General features: G+C 36.8%; 1 protein-coding gene and 1 long non-coding RNA gene across 16 annotated transcripts in view; one reads left to right on the forward strand and one right to left on the reverse strand.

The window, feature by feature from the left end:
- Positions 1 to 24,323, forward strand: part of PRKDC (protein kinase, DNA-activated, catalytic subunit) — an 84,500-nt gene that overhangs the window by 57,654 nt on the left and 2,523 nt on the right. For both annotated transcript variants that reach the window (XM_085316255.1, XM_085316256.1), the window contains exons 63-85: positions 382 to 590; positions 984 to 1,122; positions 1,693 to 1,881; positions 2,424 to 2,648; positions 3,265 to 3,373; positions 3,903 to 4,014; positions 5,581 to 5,764; positions 6,909 to 7,083; positions 7,171 to 7,361; positions 9,043 to 9,223; positions 9,734 to 9,894; positions 11,380 to 11,591; positions 12,754 to 12,841; positions 13,537 to 13,680; positions 17,296 to 17,500; positions 17,994 to 18,061; positions 18,313 to 18,533; positions 18,826 to 18,918; positions 20,943 to 21,032; positions 22,262 to 22,333; positions 22,419 to 22,620; positions 23,042 to 23,230; positions 23,779 to 23,918. In XM_085316255.1, coding sequence (XP_085172381.1) covers positions 382 to 590; positions 984 to 1,122; positions 1,693 to 1,881; positions 2,424 to 2,648; positions 3,265 to 3,373; positions 3,903 to 4,014; positions 5,581 to 5,764; positions 6,909 to 7,083; positions 7,171 to 7,361; positions 9,043 to 9,223; positions 9,734 to 9,894; positions 11,380 to 11,591; positions 12,754 to 12,841; positions 13,537 to 13,680; positions 17,296 to 17,500; positions 17,994 to 18,061; positions 18,313 to 18,533; positions 18,826 to 18,918; positions 20,943 to 21,032; positions 22,262 to 22,333; positions 22,419 to 22,620; positions 23,042 to 23,230; positions 23,779 to 23,918 — 3,599 coding nt within the window. The remainder of the gene's footprint in view (positions 1 to 381; positions 591 to 983; positions 1,123 to 1,692; positions 1,882 to 2,423; positions 2,649 to 3,264; positions 3,374 to 3,902; positions 4,015 to 5,580; positions 5,765 to 6,908; positions 7,084 to 7,170; positions 7,362 to 9,042; positions 9,224 to 9,733; positions 9,895 to 11,379; positions 11,592 to 12,753; positions 12,842 to 13,536; positions 13,681 to 17,295; positions 17,501 to 17,993; positions 18,062 to 18,312; positions 18,534 to 18,825; positions 18,919 to 20,942; positions 21,033 to 22,261; positions 22,334 to 22,418; positions 22,621 to 23,041; positions 23,231 to 23,778; positions 23,919 to 24,323) is intronic.
- LOC146589381 (uncharacterized) overlaps positions 1 to 24,323 on the reverse strand; it is a 42,981-nt gene that overhangs the window by 12,040 nt on the left and 6,618 nt on the right. For 4 of the 14 annotated variants that reach the window (XR_014897189.1, XR_014897179.1, XR_014897191.1 and 1 more), the window contains 3 exons: positions 15,949 to 16,017; positions 7,248 to 7,353; positions 5,492 to 5,889 (listed from right to left, as the gene is read on the reverse strand). This is a non-coding gene — a long non-coding RNA (uncharacterized LOC146589381). Of the gene's footprint in view, positions 1 to 2,663; positions 2,809 to 4,009; positions 4,184 to 5,491; positions 5,890 to 5,979; positions 6,035 to 7,247; positions 7,354 to 9,003; positions 9,196 to 14,360; positions 14,429 to 15,948; positions 16,018 to 18,938; positions 19,009 to 24,323 lie in introns of those variants that run through there. The other 10 variants (XR_014897190.1, XR_014897183.1, XR_014897182.1 and 7 more) reach the window with 9 other exon arrangements.

Here is a 24,323-nt window from a genome sequence, read left to right on the forward strand (position 1 = left end):
GGAGGAGAGATTCAGACTGTGAATGTCTTCACTTCCTTTTCCCCCCACTACTAGTGTGCTTCTGCTGAGAGTTGTCTGGGAGGTAGATTAGGAGTAGCAGGTTGAAATGTTTGCAGGGTTCCTCAAATAATTTCTAATTACTTTTAATTTCCTTGTTTCCAAGGTAACCTCAGTCTTTAGCAGCCCTGGAGACAGATGAAGTAGCGGTGTAAGTCCTAAGAGCAGCAGCACAGAAAAAAAGCATTCAATTTTTCCAGAGTTGGGTACTTCTGGAGATTTAACTGCTTATCCTTAAGAAAAAGATACCAAATAAGTGGTCTGTAAAATGCAATTATCAGTATAGTTTTAGACTAAATAGGCACCTGTTGTTTTGTTTTATAGGAAATGAGTTACCAGCACAGAGAGCTACTAGAACTTGATTCAGCGAATGTGAGCACAAGCTGCCTTGCAAGTTTGCAACAGCCAGTAGGCATCCTCCTTCTGGAGCAAGCTCTGATTTCTCTGTCACCTGCAGAGGAACCCCCATCCAAACGGATGCGTGGGAGGGCAGAGCTTCCCCCAGATGTAATCAGATGGATTGAACTTGCAAAGTAAGTTCTTGTTTGAGACAATTTACTTCTGTTCAGATTTGCCTTGTGAAGAACTCTGGCTTTATAGCTTGCAGGATTTCTGTTTTTATTTTTCCCCCTTTTGCAGAATTAGGTCATCTTTCTCATTTCTTCTTAGTTAATTACTATCTTTCAGTTATAGCAGTCAGACTTAACAGCTCTGCACCCTGCAAGTGCTGTTGGATTGATGAAAAACATCTTGTCCTTAGCTTTGCAACTGCAGAAGTTGCTAGTATTTAGGTGTTCTCCTGCAAGATGAAGTTTACCTTGATAGATACATATTTATAATCTGGTATAATAAATATGATCCTTTCTTTTCATATTACAGGCTAATTGCAGAGCAAATGAAAGTATATGATTTTTTGCTTTTACTAGGCTCTACCGATCTCTTGGGGAGTATGATGTCCTTCGTGGCATTTTCAGTGGTAAGATTGGGACTAAAGAAATCACACAGAAAGCATTGTTGGCAGAAGCAAGGAGTGATTATGCTGAAGCAGCCAAACATTATGATGAGGTAAAATGACTCCTCACAATCTTCCTCCCCCCCCATTGCTTAACAATAATAAGCCAAAATGAAAAAATCTGAAGAGCAGCATATAGTTTAAAATATCTCTCTGTTTTCGATGGTTTGGTCTATAAACGTAGGAGAAGAGATGTAATGAGCATTCACAGTAGAGATTAGTAAGTGTGATACTTTTTCTTTTCACTGTTACAAAGCTTTGCATGTGCCATGACCTAGGCAGACAAGTAAAAGACTTTAGTTATGCTACTGCCTGTAGAGAGCAAACTGCACATGTTCATGGCAAATGTTTGTGTAATAGCGGGTACAAATGAAGAAGGATCTCTTTTACTTTCTTTTACAAACATTTGCTTTTTAAAAATGCAAGTTTATTGAAGATGGCTGTCTGAAATTAATTTGTATATAAGTATCAACTAACTTAAATTTTCACTGTTTTACGTTACAGTCACATTCTGGTAAGAGGGTAAATATTTTTGAGATAACAAATTGTTCTTGGTTAAATTCTTGGTGACTTAGAATTCAAATTAGCCGAGAATCTCTCCCCTCCTTAAATTTGTTCTCTAGGCTCTCTCTAAAGAAGACTGGCAAGATGGGGAGCCAACAGAAGCAGAGAAGGACTTTTGGGAGCTTGCATCTCTTGAATGCTATGATCACCTGACAGAGTGGAAGTCACTGGAGTATTGTGCTACTGTTAATATCGATAGTGGACAACCTCCAGACCTAAACAAAACTTGGAGTGATCCTTATTATCAGGTTTCTAGAAATCACTGTTTTGACACTACATTGTTTTCATCTGTACGGAGATGTCCTACCATAATGTAGCTGTGTGTAGGAATCAGTTACATAATTTGTAGTTAACAGTAACAGTAGTTAATTGTAGTCAACTGTAGTTAATTGTACTGGTTTTCTCAGGGAAATTAGTGGCGAGTCTAATAGATAAAATAATTGAAGCAATTACTCCTGCTATTTTTATGGATGCTTAAATTGTACCTCAAGTACAACTATGTATGTTGTGCTTGCTGCAGCACCAGGTTTAAGTCCTTGTTCTTCCTGAAGTTTTTGTGTTGCTTTTATCTCTTTTATTCTTCATACATTTTGAGAGTTGCCAAACCACTGATTTTGAAAATAGTGGAATTTGCTAAGTATCTTATAACTTCTTGAGCCTGTCAGAAAAGTCGGTTGTGATTTGTTGGCAAACTGGAGGGAAAACTCTTAAGAAATCACTGTAAAAATATCATTATATATATTTGATCTGCCACAGAAAAAAAAATGATCATATGTATTGCCCCTTGTAGGAGACATACCTGCCATATATAATACGCAGTAAGTTGAAGTTACTGCTCAATGGGGAAAATGACCAAACTTTGCTGACTTTTATTGACGAGGCAATGAAGACAGAGCAGAAGAAAGCCATTATAGAAATGCGGTATAGCCAAGAGCTTAGTCTCCTTTACATCTTGCAAGATGATTTTGACAGAGCCAAATATTACATAAGCAATGGCTTGCAGATCTTCATGCAGGTAACAATTCCTACTATCTCTGATGTGATATTTTCAGTATAAACTCATGGAACAATAAAACTGTTGTTGCTGTTATTACTGCAAGATAAACATTTTCCCAAATATAATGAGATCTAGATGCCTTTCAATCATGTGACAAAACTTCCATTGACTCCAGTGACTGCAAAGAAAAGAATCGAGTCAGCCAGTGGAGTGCCTCCTCCCTGTTTTAATTTGTTTTATTCTGCTAATTTCACCTGTTAGAAATTTTTCACAGTCATTATTAGCACAGATTAACAGCAATTTTATTTTGTTCATCCTTTTGAAAGTCTTCTGCCCCCAGAACAAACTTGAAAAGAGAGTACTAAATTCAGAGGGTATAAGCTCCAACCATTACCAAGTTTCATTAGCCTGGAAGACTATTCTAGTTCCTAGGGATAGGAGTTACAGCTAGAATATGCTTCCATACTTCTCTAAAACAGAGTTGCTCTCCAATTGCGGGTTACTAAATTATCTATAAAAGATTGGTTTGTAAAGGGTAATCATTGCAGCATCAGATATATAGTTTGTAGAGCATTAAATAGAATCATGTTGTAAATATCGTGTATGAAATCTCAATCTCTACCTTTCCTTTCAGAGCTATTCTAGTATTGATACTTTGTTACATCAAAGTCGAATGACCAAACTGCAGTCTGTACAAACTTTGACAGAAATACAGGATTTCATCAATTTTATGACCAAAACAAGTAAAGATTTTTTTTCTCAAATATATTCTCCTTTCATTACATTAAATAATAATGATTTTCTCAACTTTGAATTTCTAAGTTTAGAGGACTGAAGTTTTAAACTAAGGTTTTTGTTGGGGTCGTTTTTGTTAGCAAATAGTGATTAGCAGAGATAAAAGATGGATATAGTGTATAATTTATAGCATCTGTGGTATGAATGAAATATAAATTTATGCACATAAACCTAACCATATATTATATTTAATTAACAGTTGTACTATATTTCACCTAATTCCTAAATAGAAAGATGGTGATTTTCAGTGATAATTGACACTGATCTCTTTGAGACTACTGCACTTCAGCAAAAAACAAAAGTGCTATAATCACCAATAACAATATAATCACCAATAACATATTTAATACAAATCCAGAAACAGAAATAGGCTGTTATATTGCAATTTTAGGGTTCAAATATTAGTTTGGCTTGTTCTAGGGCTTTTCCACACTGGTTGGATTTAAATGCTTTTAAAATGTTATTAATTGATTTTAGGTAACTTAGCTTCACTGGCTTCCCTTAAGAGACTTCTTAGAATCTGGACAAACAGATATCCAGATGCTAAAATGGATCCTATGAACATCTGGGATGATATCATTACAAATCGGTAAAATGAGATTCTTTTGTTAGTTCTGCATGCCTGTTAAGTTCAGAGAGATGCTTTTTGTAATATTGCTTGTGTACAAATATGGATATTTGATCCAGTATTTGACGTCTTTAAAACTTTTATAGCCGCTTACCTATTAGTATAATATTTTGTTTTTCATATGACAACCCTGTGAGGAGAAACAAAGGGAAATTGAAAAATGAATAAACCATATTATAGGAAAACAAGGCTGTTATTTTAAGCATTGCTTTGCATCAGCATTTCTGTAAATACATTGTACAGAAATACTGGTGGTAAGTCAAACTAGTCCAGCTCTGCAGCCCTTGAGCACAACCACATAAAATTGAGTAGATTGGGGCATTTAGCTCCATTCTGAATAAAACTGCATGCCTACCCTGTAGGCAGTTAAAGTTCTAATGTTAGGGAGTGTACAAAAGAAGCCCAGCACTGTCACTATTATTACTTCACATGTTTATATGAAGGTTAATGATGACTGCTGTAACTAGAGACTTCTGCTATGCAACTGTTGCTAGAAAGAACAAAAGTTCTCCAGAGACTCCTTTGGATTTGGATTCTGAAGAAGCTGCAATGCTTTTCAAATTTATAATTTTTCCATTCTCTCTACAGTATTTATCTTGATCACTATCCATTCCTCCAGTGCAAACTTAGATCCTTTCTCCTTTCCTGGAGACAGCTTCTTTACAACTCTGCTGATACCCACCATGCCCCGTAATTTATTTTATTATCTCTGAGTGTCAGGAGAGCATGGCAACAGAAGTACTTATTGCAGTTAAATATTAGGCAGAATACATGGTATGGCTTACTCCTTACAAAGTTTCAAAACCTTTATGATTTGAAGGATTGTCAGTGTCTTAAATGTTTTTTTGTGTCCTTAGAAAACCTTTATCTCAGATCAGGGTGACAGAGGATTTGCTGTTTGTTACTATTTTTATACAGAGCTGAGCCCCAGGACAGACTGCAGTACTTTCCCCTGCATTGAGTAACAGTCAACGTAATTTACCAGTACTCCTATCTAATTTAAAAGCACCTTTCATTATTTAGCATTGGTTCATGGCAGTTCTCTTTCAAAGGTTGAATATGGTTTCTGATCTTTTCTACAATGCAAATTTTAAGAAATTATAATTATGGCCTTCTTATATTTCTTGGTGTCATGTATATTTGAGTTTTGGGTTGGCAAAACACAGTTTGGAATGTAGACTTTATAAATAAGATGGCCTTTTGTTCTCACTACTGTAAAGCTGGAGTGGAAGTTACAACTTGGTGAACTTAGAAGTTGTAGTTATGACTTAAAAGAAAGAAATGAAACACGTGCTCTATTATGGACATTTTCTGATATTTAATCTCACTGCTTCAGGATCATGGGATGCTCTTGGAGTCATCCTGTCCCTGTTTTTAACTGCCCAGAATCTTTGGGGAGTGTGTTTAGCCCTAGGTAAAGGTGATTACTGTAGCTTACCATTGATTTATTGTCAGATCAATATTATATTCCCTTGCTTCCCCTTGCCAGATACCAGACTGATTTGTACTTCTGTTGTCATTATGCAGGTGTTTCTTTCTTGACAAGCTGCAGGAGAAACTTCCCAGTGATCAGGCCAATGATAGTATGGAGATGGATGAAGAATATGGTGACCAAATGGAAGTGGATCAACAGGGTGAAGACATTTCTTCAATGATTAGAAACTGCAAATTTAACATGAAAATGAAGATGATAGAAAGTGCCAGGAAACAGGTGACTGTGCTGTCTGATAGCTCCCATATTTTTTGACAAAATCCATAGCAATTACAGCTGGAAAAGCCTCATAGACCATGCGGGGCACCTTCTGGAAGTGCAGAACTCCTCACTTCTTGACCCTGCTATCGAGGGTGTTTTGAATGTTGAAAAAAGTCCGTTCCATAGAGAAAGCAAACAATAGATAAATGTTAATTAAAAACTTGATAATTTGTCATTACTGGAAGTGTGCCTGGAGGCCCCTTTGATCTGCAGATGGTTTTTGAAACTCTTTAGGGCAGAAAAATAAAGCAAGCATCAGTCACTAGAGGAGAGGAGGCATGAAACCAAACATTGTGCTTTCTCATTTACAAACAATCTCTTCTAAATTCTAATCAAATTCAGAGTGAATCAGTATCATTTACTTCAATCAGCAATAATGAAACATTTATTTTTTCTTATTCCATTACTATTTCCATTACGGTGTCATGATTAGATGTTAAGGCTAGCATTTGCATAAAAAAGTAAAGTTAAAAGTGACAAGATTTTGTTCTGGACCTGGCTGATAAATGACTGAAACATAGTCCTTTTTGATGGTGGACTTTTGGTATTTCAAGCTTAAACAAGACCATTAAATCAAGCTCTCCCTGGTCTTCAAAGATCGTGCAAATATTTGGAATCAATGATACAGTTCATTATTGACACTAATAGCCAAATATAACATTAATGCTGTGTTAGACTACAGACGTTAAAGGGCTGGGGCAAATTTATTGTTATTTATATGGACTTTGTTCATCAAAAGACAAACACAATGAACAGGTGATTTTCCAAATGGTATTATAAATCAAGTTACGTTGCCCCTATGTTTGTACTGCAGAACAGTTGGCACCTGTTTAATCATATAAAAAGAATTATTTTAATTTCCTCAGTTTGTCAGACCTCTATTTTTTCTTTCTTTTCAAATGTCTCCTATTAGCACAAATCTGTTTTTGAATATGAAACCAAAAAAGCAGTGGGCCTCTTTTCATCTAGCAGGTTCTCTTACTATATTTTTCTTACCTAAATCTTTTCATCCCTTAATTTAGTTGCAGAAAGATTTTATTTCCTCTTCAGATACATTTCCTCTTTCAGATGCTGAAAATTCTGTCTTACTCTCTTAATACAGAACAGCTTTTCCATTGCGAAGAAGCTTCTGAAACACCTACTCAGAGAGGCCAAAACCAGAGAAGACTGGCTAGTGAGGTGGAATTATGCCTATTGCCGCTTTTCCCACAGTTACAGCCGGAATCAGAGTTGTCCTGAACAAGTGCTCTCAGTGTTAAAAACCATCTCCCTGCTTGGTAACAACCTTTATCCGTGCTTCACTTTGTTTATTATATGAAGCTGCTTTGTTGTAAAATTACCAGCTTCCTTTTGTGTTCCAACAGAAGATACCAAGTCTGACTACCTAAGCAAGAAAACAATGGCCTTCCGAAACCAGAATCTTCTTCTGGGTACCACTTACTGCATCATCGCCAATGCCCTTAGTCACGATCCAAGATGCCTTGAGCAAATCAAGGAAGAAAAAGCTAGAAAAGTAGCAGTACTGTCAGGAGAGAGTCTTGAGAGTCCTGAAAAGGTAAATGAGAGTGGAAAAGAGCTTTTAGGTATTTCAGTGTTGTAATCACCACTTTAATAGGTAGTAATGGATATGGATAGATACAGGGAATGCAAAGACCATCTGCTACTAGCATTGATTTATCCATGAAACAAAGCTATGGTTCTGTCTACTGTTTGTCTGATTTTTGCTCTCCTAGAATTCTGCACTGCTGTAGGTTTCTTTACGGGGAAAATGTTCTTGTATTTCTCTGATCTTGTATTTTGTGTGAAGAGGAAAGATGTATACTCAAAGCACCTTTATGCCTGGTGGCAAGACAAGGATTAGGAATACAGTCCACAGAGAATGATTTTAATTCAGCTAGACATTTTTGAAGTTATTCATACTGTTAGGTTATCTTAGAGATAGAGATAAGGAGATCTTTATAATACTCATATTGATACCGATAATTATACTGATATACTTAATTTATCTAAATAATCCTAGTAATAGGGAGGAGAGGGTTTTTAAAATACATCATGTGCAGGTCATCTTTGCTTTATTGAGAAGGTGTGCAGTTGAAGAATACATTGGCAGACTGTGCTGCACCTGAAAACATGTGTTTTGTCAGTTGTTCCAGATGCTCTGGCACTGACTTTTTGTCTGTCATATTGATTTGAGTGAGAATTTAAAGTATAGTTACTGACTTCTATTAATTCCTAAAGCCCCCATCAAGGCCCTGAGATATGAACTATATCAGTATAAAGCAGCAAAAAGCAATTCTTCGTTTGTATTTTTATGGATGTTAAAGAAAAGCAGATAAAGAGGAGGTTCGTACAAAAAGACTTCAATTTTTAGGGTTGTAGAAACTTAAGCAAAAATTTAAGCTTTCATGATTAGCTAATTATTAGAAGCACTCTTAAAAAATTTATAAAAGATGAGCATAAAAGCTCCTCTGTGTCAGATGAGTCAGACTGGGATATCAAATATTTCTGCAAGACTATAGAGTTTAGCCTTAATTTAGCTTAACATAAAACAAAATTCTGATCTTGGTAACTTCCCTCTACCTACATGAAATTCAAACTAGTTTATTTCAGTTATGGTATTTTGCAGTTGATCCAAATCATTTTGCAGGAATTCTGTATTTAAAAGCTACAGTGTCTGAGCTTTGTAGGTCTGTTGGCAAGGAGAAAATATATGTGCATGACTTACAAACTTTCATTTGCGAAGGATCTTGTAAATTCCTTCATTATGGGAACTCGTTAGAAAAGTATGATCATATGATTGTGTAATAGGGGAAAAGCCAGCAGATTTGAAATAGTTTGAGGCATGTTCTTTTTTTTAACAAAAATCCTGAACATATCTGTTATACAAACATTGCAGATATATTAATACAAAAAAATAGCATTTGTTTTATTGTGTTTTCTGTTAACTGTTTGTAGAAACTCTAGTAAAATTAACTTTTTTGCAGGTGTAAAAATTCTAGATAACATTTCTGGAGATAATTTAAATTAAAGTCTGTTTTACATTTTGATTTACATTGAAAATTCTGAGAGTTGCTGCTAGAAATAGCATCCTTTTTTTTCTTTGTGCTGCTGAAAACATTTAACACACTTCAAGTTTTAGCTGCTAAATATTTGCAACCAAGCTTCAGTTTCAAAAGGAATTGTTGAATGCTACTTACTAATGTCTTTTTTTTTTCTCTCTTATGGATGAATTTCAGGTATTAGCAGGGCTGAACAAGAGGGCTTTTCAGTGTTTCAGCAGTGCTGTGAGAAAATCTGAAGAGGAGGTGCAGTCACACTCAATGGAACGTGTAGATGTTGCTGGAGTTATCGAAGCATATATGACTTTGGTTGGTTTCTGTGACCAGCATCTACGTAGGGAAGAGGAAGGCTTATTTGGTATGTCAGGACTCCCCTGAGCACATAAGGTGGATTTATCTGAGATACATCAGCTTTTGTGCTACCCAGGAGATCTCCTTAAGCAACACAGTTTGAATTTAGAAGAACAGTTTGTCCTCCACTCTGGCAGCATTTATTTTTTCGACCTTTTTTGACCATTACTGCTAGCTTTACTACTAGTGAATCACTCATGTAGTCTCCATTTCACTTATGAGATGCATATATCAAGCAGATGTTTCCTTTGTTCCTTCCTAGACCCCAACAGTGCTGTATTTAAAGCAGGCAAGATACCAGCAGTGATGCAGCTTCCTGATAACACTAATCCTTATAGTCCCCAAATACATGTGTTACTGATGTATGCAGCTCAAACAGATGGGAAAAAGAACAAAGTAAAAATACAAAATACACTGGAAAAAAATACTGAATAGTAAAGACAAATGTTCTTGATGATCACAGACATGGAACGAGTGATGGTGTTTCTGATAATTTTTGTTTAATGTTTCTTGGCAGAAATTAACACTGAAGATTTGCAGCTATTCCCAGCTATTGTGGTGGAGAAAATGATAAAAGCTTTAAAACTGAACTCTAGAGAAGCCAGGCTGAGATTTCCTAGACTGCTGCAAATAGTAGAAAGGTATCCAGCAGAGACATTGGGTCTAGTGACACGAGAGGTTAGTTGCTTCCATTTTCCTGGCAGCAAATGTTGCTATAAATAAATTTAAAAAATTGAGTTTGAGTTTGTATGGATAGAGGGGTTAGACTGATAAGTTTTGTTTCAGGTTAATCAGGTAAATTTTATCCAATCATTGTTGCTTTGTCTTTTCTCTAAAGAACATGGATAGAAATGTTTTTCTTAAAAATTGAACTTTTTATCATAATTCTAATTCCAAATGTTAGTTTGAGAGCTGATGAAGAAAAGTTATATTGCATTTTTTCTTCTTCTGAAAAATCTAAAAGTGGCTTGGTAAAAGTGGATAGGATTAGAGTGATAAATACATCTTATTTCTGTAGGTTGAGTTTCCTGTATGTGGGAAATCAGCAGCTTTTTCAGATAAATTTTACACTTTTCTCACCTTTCCCTCTCCTGCTTTATTTCAGGGATTTACTACAACTTCTTCCTCCTTTGTTTTTCTCACTTCCCCCTTCCATTACCTTTTCCTTACTTTTATATGTCAAGGTGCCCTGTGCGACAATGCTTTCCCTTCTGTCATGAGACATAATCCTGTTTTACTTATGACTGTTCCTGTTTTGGACTGCCCGTGTTTTCAAACTCATTTCATGCTCCTAGTTCATGCACACAGAGTGGCAGGCATGATCAAAGGAAGAACTCAAAGGCATGAGAGAAGCGGAAGTACAGCTTAGTTATCCGAGGAAACTGAGAATATGGTTAAGAGGTGGAAAAGGTGTGATGACAATGAAATTTTGATTGTTCAAACAGAACCTGATGGCTGGTCCAGCTAACAAACCTCACCAAGAAAAGAAAAGAAAAGAAAAAAAAAGTATTTCTTTACCCTCTTCCCCTCTCTGTGGGATAAATACTGACAATTTGATTTTAAACTCAAAATGAGACAGGAAAAAAACTCTTGAGTCTGGCCTCTTGCTATCATAAGAAAATGTATTCTAGAATTCCTTTCAAAAGCGATACAGTTTGGGGGGAAAGGAGCGTGGAGGAGACCATTTCTAGTGAAATGGTTAATATCTGTTACCAGAAAAAAAAATGTTCAAAGTTGAAGGAAGAGCAAAACTGTGGTGGGAGGTCCAGTGTTCTCCTTCCTATTTTACTTAGATCAAGACTTCAACTATAATGCTTCAAATTCCCCTTGACATTTTCAAGTTGTTCCTGTGTGATGGCCAAAAAATATTACATTCCATCCAGATAGAAATGTCGTAAGTTTGAGTATAAAGCTCCCCATCTTGATCAACAAACTACAAGTCTTTGCAATGGAAAACCTATCAAGCAAAAATAATGATAATAAAACCCCTCTGCTTCACTGGGGATGTTTGGTACCACCTAGGTAACATATATTCTTTCCCTTTCCCCTGAAGTGTTTCTGTCTGCTGACCTGGGACATGGAGCAGTTTTGTTTGTATTTGATTATATTTGGTATTTTTAAGGAGGACCAAAGTTGAAAGCACTGACTGTGTGTATTTTGCAGCTTTCTTCAGTTCCCTGTTGGCAGTTCATTGGTTGGATTAGCCAGATGATGGCACTGCTTGACAAGGATGAAGCAATAGCCGTGCAACATACTGTTGAAGAGATTGCAGATACTTATCCCCAGGCAATCATTTACCCTTTCATGATCAGCAATGAAAGTTATTCTTTCAAAGACACTGCAACTGGCTGTAAGAACAAGGATTTTGTAGAAAGGTGCATTTACAATCAGAATTATAGCTCTTTTTTATGTTTTGTGTGTTGTTTGGGGAAACAGGGATTTGTTTTAAATAAACATTTTTCTGTAGTGAGCATGAGAAACATTAGGGGGTAGTCCCATGCACACTATGCTTTGATTTAAAGGCACAAGGAAAACTTGATACGTATTCTCTCTTAATATTAGACATACTCAGATAGGTGGCCTGACTCCTTTCAGAAGTGTTGAGTACCTACAATCCACAGGTAGTAGAATACTAGGATTTCCCGCCCCGCCCCCCCCCCCCCAAGGAAAACAAAAGACTGCAGAGAGGCATTCCCTTTTTCCTCATAATTACAGGGAAGTCAAGGTCCCCTCCTCTTCATTTCCCTGTTCTGCTGAGGTCAAAGGGAAGTCCAGCATGTATTTAGACTCTTACTATAATAAGTTCACAAATTCACAGTAGTTAGAATCAGCATCCATCAGAGATGAAGATGACATTTAGGATTTTTCTAAAACTAAGAGCAGAGATGTTCAAATATAATAGATGCTCCCATCAGATATCAGAGGGGACCAGTGAAGTGGATTCACCTTACCTTTTGGGGAGTGACAGTTTTGTTCTTTGCTTATTCGCTCTGTTTTTATTCTACAAACCTTCCCTTACCCATTTTGCCATACAATAAAACCTGAGTTAATCCCTAGGCAAAAATCAACTGCTATCATACAGTGCTGTGGAACCACTAATATAATTTTAGGTGTCTCTTTGCCTTTTTTCCAAATTTCTGCTAGATTTGCAGTATTTCCTAGATTGAAATGAAAAAGTAAAGGCTTGTACTTCACAAACTGTATCACCCTTGAAGAACTGGTATAATATGTTTAGTCTTGTTAATGTCTATTACTGTTCCAAGAACGTTTCCCACTCCCTACCAAGCTGCTATTTTCCTAGTGGGGCACTTAATTACCAAAAAAAAAAATGGAAATGCACAGAGAGGACAAGTAATATTTTCAACAACCCTGTGACCTGAGAGAAAATTCTGATTGACTCCTCCTATACATTAGCTCCCTAAAATTATTTAATCAGATATCAAGAACATAGTAGAGGATCTGAGTCATTGCTTATGTGCAGACAAAGTGGTGATGGTAGTTCCTTGTTGCCTTGTGATGCACTTTTTTCTTTCACAGGATCAAGAAAAAGCTGGACAGAGGAGGAGTAGTTCAAGATTTTGTTCACGCTTTGGAACAGCTCTCTAATCCCATGATGCTTTTTAAGGTAAATGGATTTTTCCCCTTCCCCTTCCTTCCCCATGGTGTGTGTTTACAAAAGAAACTGCTGGGCAGAGGCAGCCAGAGTTAGGTTGACATTGCGGCGACAGGAAGCAGTTCAGCCCCAAATCTATAGAAAACAATGTCAGGGTGCTCTCTACAGCTTTCACTCATTTCACTTGCTCATTTTTCTTGCTTGTGGTGATTGGCTATTTTGCACAAGGCTTTTTAGGTGTCTCCTTCAGAGTCTCTGCCCTGTCCTTTGATCAGTCTGTCTTCATTAATTATTCTGAAACTGTTACAGAATCATCATTTGTGGTCATCTACAAAATTTTTCTGTCTGCTTGTGTTCTTATGCCTTTTTCCTATGTTCTGCTGTGTTTCTCTGTTAAGATTTTGAACTCATTGTCCAAAGGATTCTCTTGTTTTCTGTTCGATATTGCTCTTAGTCCAACAGGGCCTTTCTTAATTTGCAGTAGACACTATCCTAATGAACATAATTATGCTAGTAAATTTTGTTTAAAGACAGAATAAAAGGAAAATGCTCATAGCCTTTTGATTATTGTAGAATAATTCAGAAGACACTTTCATTGGCTATTAGTAAAAATAGGAAACCAAATGCAATCTGTGCAGATTACCAAAGAGCTGGGGGTCAGTAAACTGTTTTTCTCAGTACCCATCTGTTTCCCTCTGTGTTTGAAGGATTGGACTGACAGTGTCAGAAGTGAGTTGATAAAAGCTCAGAGGAATAAAAATAAACTTCAAGAAATGTATGAAGAAATGTATAGGAATTTGGGAAATTTAGAAGCTCCTGGCCTTGGATTGCTGAGAAAAAGATTTATTCAGGTATGTGATAATTGAATACCCTTGGTATTGTGTGCTTTTCTAGAAGGCCCTAGAAGATCATGGACCAGATCACAGCTTGACAGATCAAGTTAGGCATATGGGATTGGGATTTTGTTGCTAAAAGTTACAGAATTGTTATAGTTCAGCTTCTATTTCTGACTGTGCTGCAGGGATAAATGTTCCCACTTGCACAGCTGCTGTCTCCCGTTTCCGGTGCACTGTCAGGTTCTCAGGGCCTTGGCCTCTGTCCGTCTGTGAACCTGCACAGAAATCTGACCAGTTTTTATCTTGGTGCCAAGTACAATGTATCAGCACTTCAGAGTGTTGTACTGTATTGTGATAGCAAACTTGCTGCTGCTTCTACTAAGTTGTTTAGGATAAGTTATTCAGAAAAGTGGCAACTATGAAGAATTACAGAAAGGACTTTACAGAACTGACTGAGTTCTAAAATAGTGAAAATAAGTATAGGAAAATGAAGTAGTACATATGGACAAAAAAATCCTAATTTTGCATAAAATTGTTTGTGTCTGAGCTAACTCTTACAATTCAAGAGCAAGATCTTGGTTTCTGATAGGTATGTGAAAAAATCAGCTGTGAATACTCAATAGCAATCAAGAAAGCAAAACAACTGTTATTATTAAGAGGAGAGCACAAAACAAGGATTTACACATTGACATAACCTTTTCTGTTTCTTGCTTCTTGAACACTATGTGGTTGTAGTCTTCACTTCTCAACAAGAATAATGGAACTGGAAAAGATTTACAGTGGAAAGAATAATTCCTCTGTACAAGGAACAATTTCAGGATTCCTGTAGTTAGAAAAGACATCATGATGGCAGGTACAATAAAGCTCTTAACATCAGAGGTACGAAGCAGGGAGCGAATACCCTGTGGAAGCCTAAATTTTCCACTACATGAAGCATGGAGTAGCAAAGGACACTGAAAAATGGCAGGTTCAAAACAAACAATGAGGATGTGTTTCTTCATATGCTGCACAGCTGAGCTTTGAAATTCTCTTCCAGGGTACTGTAGGTGCTAGAACCTCTCATAGGTTTGAATAGCAACTAGACAATGCCATGGGGAGGGAGAAAATGTTCTGAGACCTTTAAATAAAAATGCATGGCTTCTGGGTCCAGAAATCCCTGAGTTGCAAATTGCTGCAAGCCAGAAGAGCAGTACTTCCATAGAAGCACAGCTGTACACTTGTCCCTTGTGCTCACAGACCTGTGGTCTGGGCTAGGTGGACCCAAGTCTCTCTGTCCCATATGGCCGTTCTTGTGTTTCATTACCATTAGATAAACTTATCTAAGTATCTCAAGAATTCCTGCCCTGTGCTTTCAGGTCGGGGGTGTGGAGGGGGAGCAGAGAAGCAGAGGATATGAGGAACCAGGGCTGGAGGGAGCAGAGAGCTGGTGTGGCAGCAGCAAAGGCAGTTAGGAGTTTATCGGGATATTAGCTCTCTGAATGTGTTGCTGCAGGAAAGCTGAGGCTCTGATGATAAACTTGAGAAAGCTGAGAATAAGTATTTGCAGAATGTGCCATAGTCAGAGGTGAGGGGTAGAAGGAGGAGGGCAGCTGTAGGGTGAGCTGTACAGTTACAGCCACAGCAAGAGCCCAAGCTGGAGTGGTGACAAACCTTTTGGGTTAACTTGGGTACTCTTTTTGGGTACTGGGACTGGTACTGAAGGAAGAAGGAGATGAGTATTCCTTTTACATGCTAACATGAGAAGATGGTTAGGATTATGGTGCGCAGACTCTGAATTCTTTGCCTACATGAGGTAATATTAATGGAGAATTAAAGTGTGTTGTGAGGGTGACTGCACAATTTTCTTAATGGAAAAACGTTAGATTTCTTGACTGACTCAAAGTTGATTTAATATGTAGAGTAATTCAAATATATAATCTTTATAGCTGTTACTTATATACAGTTACATGTATTTTAAACTATAAACATCTTACATTTATTTTTAAGATGAAATTCTAGTAATACATAACTTAAACACTGATGGGTTATATTAATTAAAATACAGTATTCAAGCTGTTACATATTTACTGCCTTGAATTTTAAAGGAAGCTAAAGAACTGAACAGAAAAAGCAATTAGATGATCACCTGGAATCAAATTTAAAGTGATAAAGATGTTAGCTGTAGCAGTCTCTTCTTCAAAAAGACAATATTTTCTGTATCTTTATTTACTTCAGTTAAATGCCTGTGTCCTTCATAGCTTGGGGAAAAAAATGATAAAGCATGGAAAAAGCAGAAGAGTTTACCTATCTTTTCCAAGCTGTTAATTCTCATCAGGTCAAAGAAGGATCAAGAGATCTGCTTTTTTCTAGAACCTTAAATGTGAACAGGAAATATCAATTCAGTTAACTACTAATAGATACGACTTCCTTTGTGTATTAAGTAGGTCAGTATCAAAATGTATTTGCAGTTTTCCTTTGTCAACATATTAAAAATACTTGTAAAATATGGTTTTATACATTTTTGCATCCAAAAATATCTCAATGCAAATCATGAATAATAAATCTGATAGTAAACAAAACATTGAAATTACCATTTTCTAACATTGATGCAAAAGTTAAGTTTAGTATTATAAGCTATATAACATGCATCAAATATACATGTAATGGACCTTCTTCTTAGCAAAAAGAACCAAAATTAGGTAGACTGTAGTTAGTTGCTTACTACATAGCATGGTTACTGCTAGTTTAAAAAAAAAATAAAATAAACACTGAAAAAACATTTTCTGTAAAGCAGAGTATGCAAAATTCTAGGGAGACAGAAAGGTTAATTAACTGAACCCGCTATATTTTTTTAACCATTGGTAAATTACACAGTTAAGAGGTTTTCTTTTGTTTTATTGGGCTATACTTGATGTATCATATACGCAGCAAGAGTCAGAAGAGCCACTGAAATGGTTGCAGCAATTTGAAAGCGTGATAACTTGACTGGGGCATCAAATACAGGTCCTAGTAATAATCCTACATTTAGCTTCATGATGGAATTTTTATTTATTTAATGGGTACAAATATGAATATTTCCCTAGCTGTCCTTATATTTTCGTAAGAGGATGAGGTATATTCTTTACATTTAATAAGCAACACTCTTGATATTCTCACTTAGAGTCCATCTGCAGCAAGAGGAGGTAAAAAGGGATAAGCCTCTGTTTTTAATATGACAAAAAAGCTTTCTGATCTATGTCTACAGTATAAGCAAATCTTTGATATTGCTGGATTGGTAAAATGTAGATATTTCTGTTGATACTAGCTGGTGGTTCAACCAAACAGGCAATGAAAAGGTTCTGACAGACTAGAAATAACGGAGGAAAAGAAAACTGGAGTGGAAGAAAGGCTTAGATATTTTAGGAGGACAGATGAAACTGTATATTCTTAGGAACCTAAAGGCCAGACAAGTAGCAGGTTTATCCTACATCACACTAGTGCATAAATGTATTAATTTGCCTTCTATAGATGTTTTGAATTCCTTAGTATTCTTAAGTATTAATGTTCTTGAATCATTGTCTATTTTGACTGAAAACTCTCTGGAGCAAATACTGTTTTAATGTTCTTGGGAGAATACTGTGTTAAAAAGATTACTTTTGGTAAAAACTTCAGGCTTTTGGGAAGGACTTTGACCATCAGTTTGGAAAACACGGTTCAAAACTGCTGGATATGAAGGCTAGTGATTTTGATGTGATTACAAATTCTCTTCTCTCAAAAATGACCAAAAGCCATAAAGAACCTGGAAACCTGAAAGAATATTCACCGTGGATGAGTGAATTCAAAGCTGAATTCTTGAGGAATGAAATAGAAGTTCCTGGTACGTTCCCTTTCAGTGTTGACAGTTATCTGTCCTTTATAAGAAAGTTGCTAGTCTTCTCATGTTGACTTTATGGCTCTTCATTTTGGCCTTACACAGAAGGAAATTTAATCTGAAATACTTTTATTCATTCGTCATCTCTTAAATCTATTCTTAATCTGCATTCTTGATGTGATTTTTAAAATTGCATTTCTTAAAGTTTTTAGGTAAATGCCTCATTCCAAGAAATCTAATCAACAAGGGTGTATCCTCTGAAACCATGAAAAGCTTCAAAACTAATAGCTTAAGAAAGAAAGAATATTAGTAATTCAAAGATAAAATTATATGGTGTGTATGATGTGGTTTTGTGTATTTTTAAATATTTTCTTCAGAGTTATCATTCTACCAATTTGACAAAGTATTTGGAAGAATGTTCTGTTCTTGAATAAACTTTTTAAAAAGCTATATTTAAAATCAGACTATCACTTCGGGGTATTTTTCTCTGCCACTTCAGGTCAATATGATGGGAAAGGGAAACCACTGCCAGAATACCACGTGAGAATATCTGGATTTGATGAACGGGTATGCTTATAAATTTGAGTCAAAATCCTGTTTGGTATAAATTTGTGTTTATATACTGTTCAGAGAATTTGACAATAGAAAAATCATTGCCATGCGTGCATGCTGAAGCACATAAATGAATTTCTGTGAAACTGCATTTTTTTTGTAGCGGTAATGGAATAACATGATTTTGCCATGTTTAATTTCAGTGATGATTCTGTAACATTAAGCCTTTTGGACAAAAATATTTTGCTTTTTTTCTGTCTTGCAAGATAAAAGTAATGGAATCCATGAGGAAACCAAAGCGTATAACAATCCGAGGCAGTGATGAGCAGGAGTATCCTTTCCTCGTCAAAGGTGGTGAAGACCTGAGGCAAGACCAACGCATTGAACAGCTTTTTGATGTAATGAACATTATTCTTTCCCAAGATGCTGCCTGTAGCCAAAGGAATATGCAATTAAAAACTTACCAGGTCATACCCATGACAACAAGGTAGGAATTTATCTTGAGGGACAGAAATTCTTATTTCAATGTCTATCATTGTTGGAAAGTGAGTCTTCTGTGCGCAAGATTCTGGTTCAGAGTATTCTAGTTCTTTGACTTGATTTACATATTTATGTAAAAACACTGAAGTTGCTTTTTCTGGAAACTGTTTTCTGAGAATATCTAAACTGGTAGCTTTAGAGCTTCTCATAGCAGGCATTAGAACATGTTGCTTCCTGTTTGCTTTTCTGCATTTCAACTCCGAGCTCCTTGTTCACCTCTCTGATTTCTTTTATTCCAGGCTGGGACTCATCAAGTGGCTGGAAAATACCTGTACTTTAAAAGAGTTCCTTACAAATAGCATGTCTGAAGGGGAATACTTTAACTATAACAGGTGATGCTTGGTTTACTTACCTGCGGTAATAGACACCACAACCATTGGGTTTCTCATGATACTGGTGACCTTGTGGCAGCAATTTTTTTTCTTTAAGAAAGAAAAGTGCCTATAAGCAGGGAGGCACTTTGGACTTCCTGACCCAAATTAGTAATTGGCAACTGTTTGTTCAGTGAGTACCACTGTGCCTTTAATATCCTCCACCCAGCTTGTTTGAACAAGAGGCTTATAATCACGCGTGACGTCATTATCATCACCATTTCCTTATCAGCAGATTGATTTTTACAAGCAAAGGATTTTGATCTCTTGATTTGATCAGGCAGGAAATGGACGCAGGTCAGCGAGAGGGGGAGTGATGGGGAGGGGAGCAGGGGCAAAGCTGTTTAGATATTCTGTGTTGAGCAGTGAGTCAGTGACTGAGGAAACTGGCAATAATTGTATGGAATACACCTCTAGAGTGCTGTCTTTGACTTCGTACAACGGCTAGATTTGAATAAATAGACTTTCAATCTCTTGATCATTTGTAATTGAGGGATAAGTATTTGTAAAATTAATTAATTCTAATGTTTCAGCCTGTTTCCATCCTGGGATTTAGAAATGTGGTTTCATTTACCAGCTTTGTTCCTAATATGTAACTCTGTTTGGGCTTGTCTAAGTGTTGTTGACAGAATTTATTTTTACTAGTTCTCTTGCTTTTGGGCCAGGCTGGAGGAAGAAATCCTATACTAAAATTTGCATTTGGTGAGGACAGACTTGTGCTGCAGACTTTGGGTCTTCTGGGACACAAACCATACCTAAAAGACCAGGCAAAAACCTTTAAACTATGTCCAAAGAATCTCTTTTTTTCTACAATTATTTGATTATTGGCCCGAGCAGGACCTACTACTGTTCCTTCATTACTGATGTGCAGTTTACTTTTGTGATGTTACTAGACAACAATGGTAATATGTTGCTTCCATTTGAATTGCTGGAAACGTGTGAGAGGGCTTACATGGTACCATCACATAAGGCAGGGAGGAGCTAGTATACTAAATTTGGTAAGATCAGGGTTTTTCTGAAAATAGTTAATAATTTATACTATTTTATAGTGGTTGTGTTGTTGTTGTATAGACTTCAACTTCAGTCAAATCAATTTGGACATTTTATACTGAGCTATGATTGAGTAACAGCTCTCAAAGAAAAATTTTAATAAAATTCTTACTGGTAATATTTTGGTTGGGGGAATAATAATCTGAAGTTTTAGAATGCTTTGCTTTCTGCAAAAGTGATAGGCTATATAGTCTATAAATGATGAATACTACTACTTAAATGGAAAGAGTGTATCACAGTACATGCTTTGAAAGGGGAAGAAAAGAAGGGTGCTTTAATGAATTGCTGCCTTGCTGGAATAGCAGTTTAGTGACTGGCACAGTAGTAGTAAGTTAAGATGGGAGAAAAATCAAATTATTCTTTTAGAAGAACTAATGTTCTTCTAGTTGAACTAATGAAGACTGGTTGCAGATGGATTAATACCTTAAGGTTTCTAAGCCTCCATTTCTCCCCTTCTGTACAAGCTGAGGAGATTATGCCTTCCTGTCATCCCTACCTGTTTGGCTGAACAAGTATCAATACTTACTGTAGCAGGCTACTTAATGCATCTCAATGGGATAGGCGACTTAAAAATGTCTTTCCCTCCCTGGAGAAATTATTTGGGGTCTTTCCTGGTCTTTCCTCTCATGGCAACTTCTAATTCTCACAATACCTATTAGAAATCAACAGCTTTGAGATCTCTGGTCCTCTGTCCAATATGATTGAAAAACATTCAAGAGCTGGGGAGAAGGAGATGGGTAGGCAGATGAGCACATGTAATGATCCATAAATTTCACTTCCATTGCAAGCTAGGTTAAAATTTACTCTAGATTCTTCACACCTTCTGTGTATAAAATTCTCATTGGGCATTGAAGCACATACTCAACTTACAGATATTTGAGGACAGAGTGATAAGGTAATACAGAGAAATCATTAGTCCTGGTTTTTGTCCACAGCAAAAAGGGACCTCGTGCTACTTATAATGAGTGGCTGTCCAAGATGGCTGGGAAAACACAAGGTGTCCCTCGATACCAGGTTATGTACAGGTAGGTTTTAAAATAAACTGTACAGAAATGAAACACACAGACTTCTAGAGGTCTCAGGGAAAAATATCTGCATGATAATATCCTGGCTGGATTTCTTTTTTTGCCCATTTTGTCTTATTCAAGATGCTCTGCAGGAGTAGTTTAGTATTGATGAAATCCCACCAGAATGCAGGAAAGCTTCCACAAGGTTGCTTATCTTGTTAATAAAGTGTCTAGCTGATGTTCCTCTTCAACTTCATTTTCTGGGTGTCTTATTTCTGTTTATGCAGATGGGTAGGCTGCTCCAGAGCCAGAGCACCTACTGAAGTTGGACAAATAATGTAATTGTGATTTACTGATAACTTAATATTTGATGATGTAGGTCCCAACTTCAGAATCCTCTCCAAAGAATTTCTGTACCTGCCTAGATCAAATATTGTAGTGGTGGAAATGAAGTTTCCAGCTGAGCATTTTTTTGATGAGCTCATAACCTGCTTAAAGCAGCTTGTTGAGTTTTTTTAAGGGATAATTTTGATTGTTCTTCTGAGTGTGCCTACATTAATATTTTTATTCAGAGCAGCAATGCGCTTTAGAAGTAAATTTCTCCCAGTCACCTCAATTAGCTTGTATTGGTTTGCATCACAGAGCTGTCCTTGACTGCACAACTTGGTTCCTTTCAAATGAAAGTAATCTGGAAGAAGTGCACCCAGTGCATGCCAGCTGCTCGTGACCATTCATTTCACAGGACTAGATCTGGACTAGTCCAAAGTAACCCCCTCCAAAATATGTATGGCATGGATGTCCTCAGCACCAGCTATTCGGTTGTATTGCCTCCCCTTGTGCAGCACTACTGTCTTGTGTGAACACAGCCTCTGCATGTTGCTGAGAGATTTAACACTGCACTTAGTCTTTTCCATGCAAAGAAACTATCCAGTCAAAATAAAACTGTATCTCTGTATTAAAACTTATCCCATCTATTTAACTTGGGGGAAACCAAACAAAACTGCATAATATGTTGTATTAAGAAATTTCAGTCCTGGAAAAAACTGCTTGGAAAAAGAGAGAGGGGGTTATTTTTAATACCAAATAAAACTTTATTGCCTTTTTTAGTGATTTTGGGCAAACTCAGTGTTTCTTGCTGGAGTGTCACAAGTAAACAGCACATGCTAATGCATTCATGTACGTATCTAAACTTTTAACATCCTTTGAGCAATTTCAGTAGCTGACACTATTCTTTCATTAATTTACAGAAATGCTAACCGTACAGAAACAGTGATGTCTTTCAAAAGCAGGGAAAGCAGTGTTCCAGAAGACCTGCTCCGGTAAATACACTGTTAATGACTGCGTATTGTGAAATGAATGTTGATGTTTTACTTGTATGCAACAAGTGACTTTTGTTTTCTTAAGGAGAGCCTTTGTTAAAATGAGTACAGCTCCAGAAGCCTTCCTGTCTCTGCGGTCCCATTTTGCCAGCTCTCATGCATTGATGTGCATTAGCCACTGGATACTTGGTATTGGAGACAGACACCTGTCCAACTTCATGATTAACAAAGAGACAGGTGGCATGGTGGGAATAGATTTTGGACATGCATTTGGTTCAGCTACGCAGGTATTTGTCCTCTGTTTAATTTGTTAAAGCTTTTGCATATGCTATGTGCAATTAGAAGTATATTCTGTGCTGAATTCTGTCTCATTTGCCATCATTTTGATGCAAAATAATCTTTACAAGTTATTTCTAATTAATAGACTAGAATCTCTGTTTCCAGATATTCTCAGGCAAGCAGGGACCTACAGAATTTCTTACCAACAGGACAGGGAATAAAAATGGTCCTGTTCCATTGAGTCGCACATTATTTTCACTTAAGTAACTAATAGGGTTTCAAAATTTAAAAGGAGAATTATTTTTTCTAATCCTTCTGTTCCACAGTTTCTTAATTCTTGGGGGGGGGGGGGCAGGTTGGTTGGTTGGTTTTTGTTTTTGTTTTTTTGTTTTGTTTTGTTTGTTTTCCACTGACTCTGTTCTTGTTTAGTTTTTGCCTGTGCCGGAGTTGATGCCTTTTCGTCTGACTCGCCAGTTTGTTAATCTGATGATGCCAGTGAAAGAGTGGGGACTCATTTACAGTGTGATGGTACATGCCCTAAGAGCTTATCGTGCAGATCCAGATCTCCTCATCAGCACAATGGATGTATTTGTAAAAGAGCCTTCTTTAGACTGGAAGGTGGGTTTTTTCCTTTTAGGTCGTGTAAAAATCCATAAACTGCAATAAGGATAAAACTGATCAAAAAGGAAGTATTTCCTGATGCTCAGTCTCAGTACTACTTTTATCTTTGCTTGTTTTGTTGAGTTCCAGGTGAAACTGGGCTAAAAGCATTTAAAATGCCAGAATTCTATAATGATGACAAGGGATGAAGAATAGTAGCATGTCTATTAGTAGTGTACTGTCCTTGTAGTGTCCATGATAATCATTTATGACAACAGAGTAAGTATTTTCAACTTCTTGTATAGAGCCTCTTAAATTTTACTTAACACTGTACACCTCAAACTAACAATTACAGAGAAAAAAAATCTAAAACTAGCTGTGCTTAAGTAACGGTAAATTAAATTTGAAGCCACAGGCAGAAATAGTTATCATCCTCATTAGTTTGTCCTCCATTGCATCTGCAGTTAAAGAGTTCTTGGCTTCACTTGCTATGACTGTATGGAGGCTTAAAGGTCTTTTTAAGTGTATGATTTATGATAAACAGGGCAAAATTGTTTTCTTCTTAGAACTTTGAACAGAGGCAGCTGAAAAAAGGAGGTACATGGATTCAGGAAATAAACACATCTGAAGTAAACTGGTACCCTTTGCAAAAAGTCAACTATGTCAAAAGGAAGCTTACGGGTTGCAATCCAAGAAGAATCACTTGGTAAGATACTCTCCTTTTACTCTGAACTCCTCCAATAAGAACTTTTGCTGTCTCCCGTGTCAAACTAGCAGCTAGGAAAAAGAAGAGGCAGGCAGGGCAGAATTTCAGCAAACCTACTCAGAGAATCATTTTGCCTCATGTACAAGCTCTCAGAATCATCTTGTCCGTCAAAATACCAGATATCTTCCTGTGAGTGTTCTTGCTCCGGCTGAGGCCTCCTAAGCATTTTTACTGATCCTGGCAACCCACCCATCCCCTCCCCATAGGCCTGCTTAATTTCTCACTGCTCAAACTGCTCTTCTATATATTCTTCTATACAGCTTTTAGGCTAGGGGTAGTATGTGAAAGATACACCTCTGCTGGACAGTTCCTTGTAACGGAACCTGAAACAGCTGTACGGGAGAC

Source organism: Rhea americana, unplaced genomic scaffold (assembly GCF_003343005.1).
Source record: "Rhea americana isolate MKP2758 unplaced genomic scaffold, rheAme1 scaffold_46, whole genome shotgun sequence".
NCBI classification, from domain to species: domain Eukaryota; kingdom Metazoa; phylum Chordata; class Aves; order Rheiformes; family Rheidae; genus Rhea; species Rhea americana.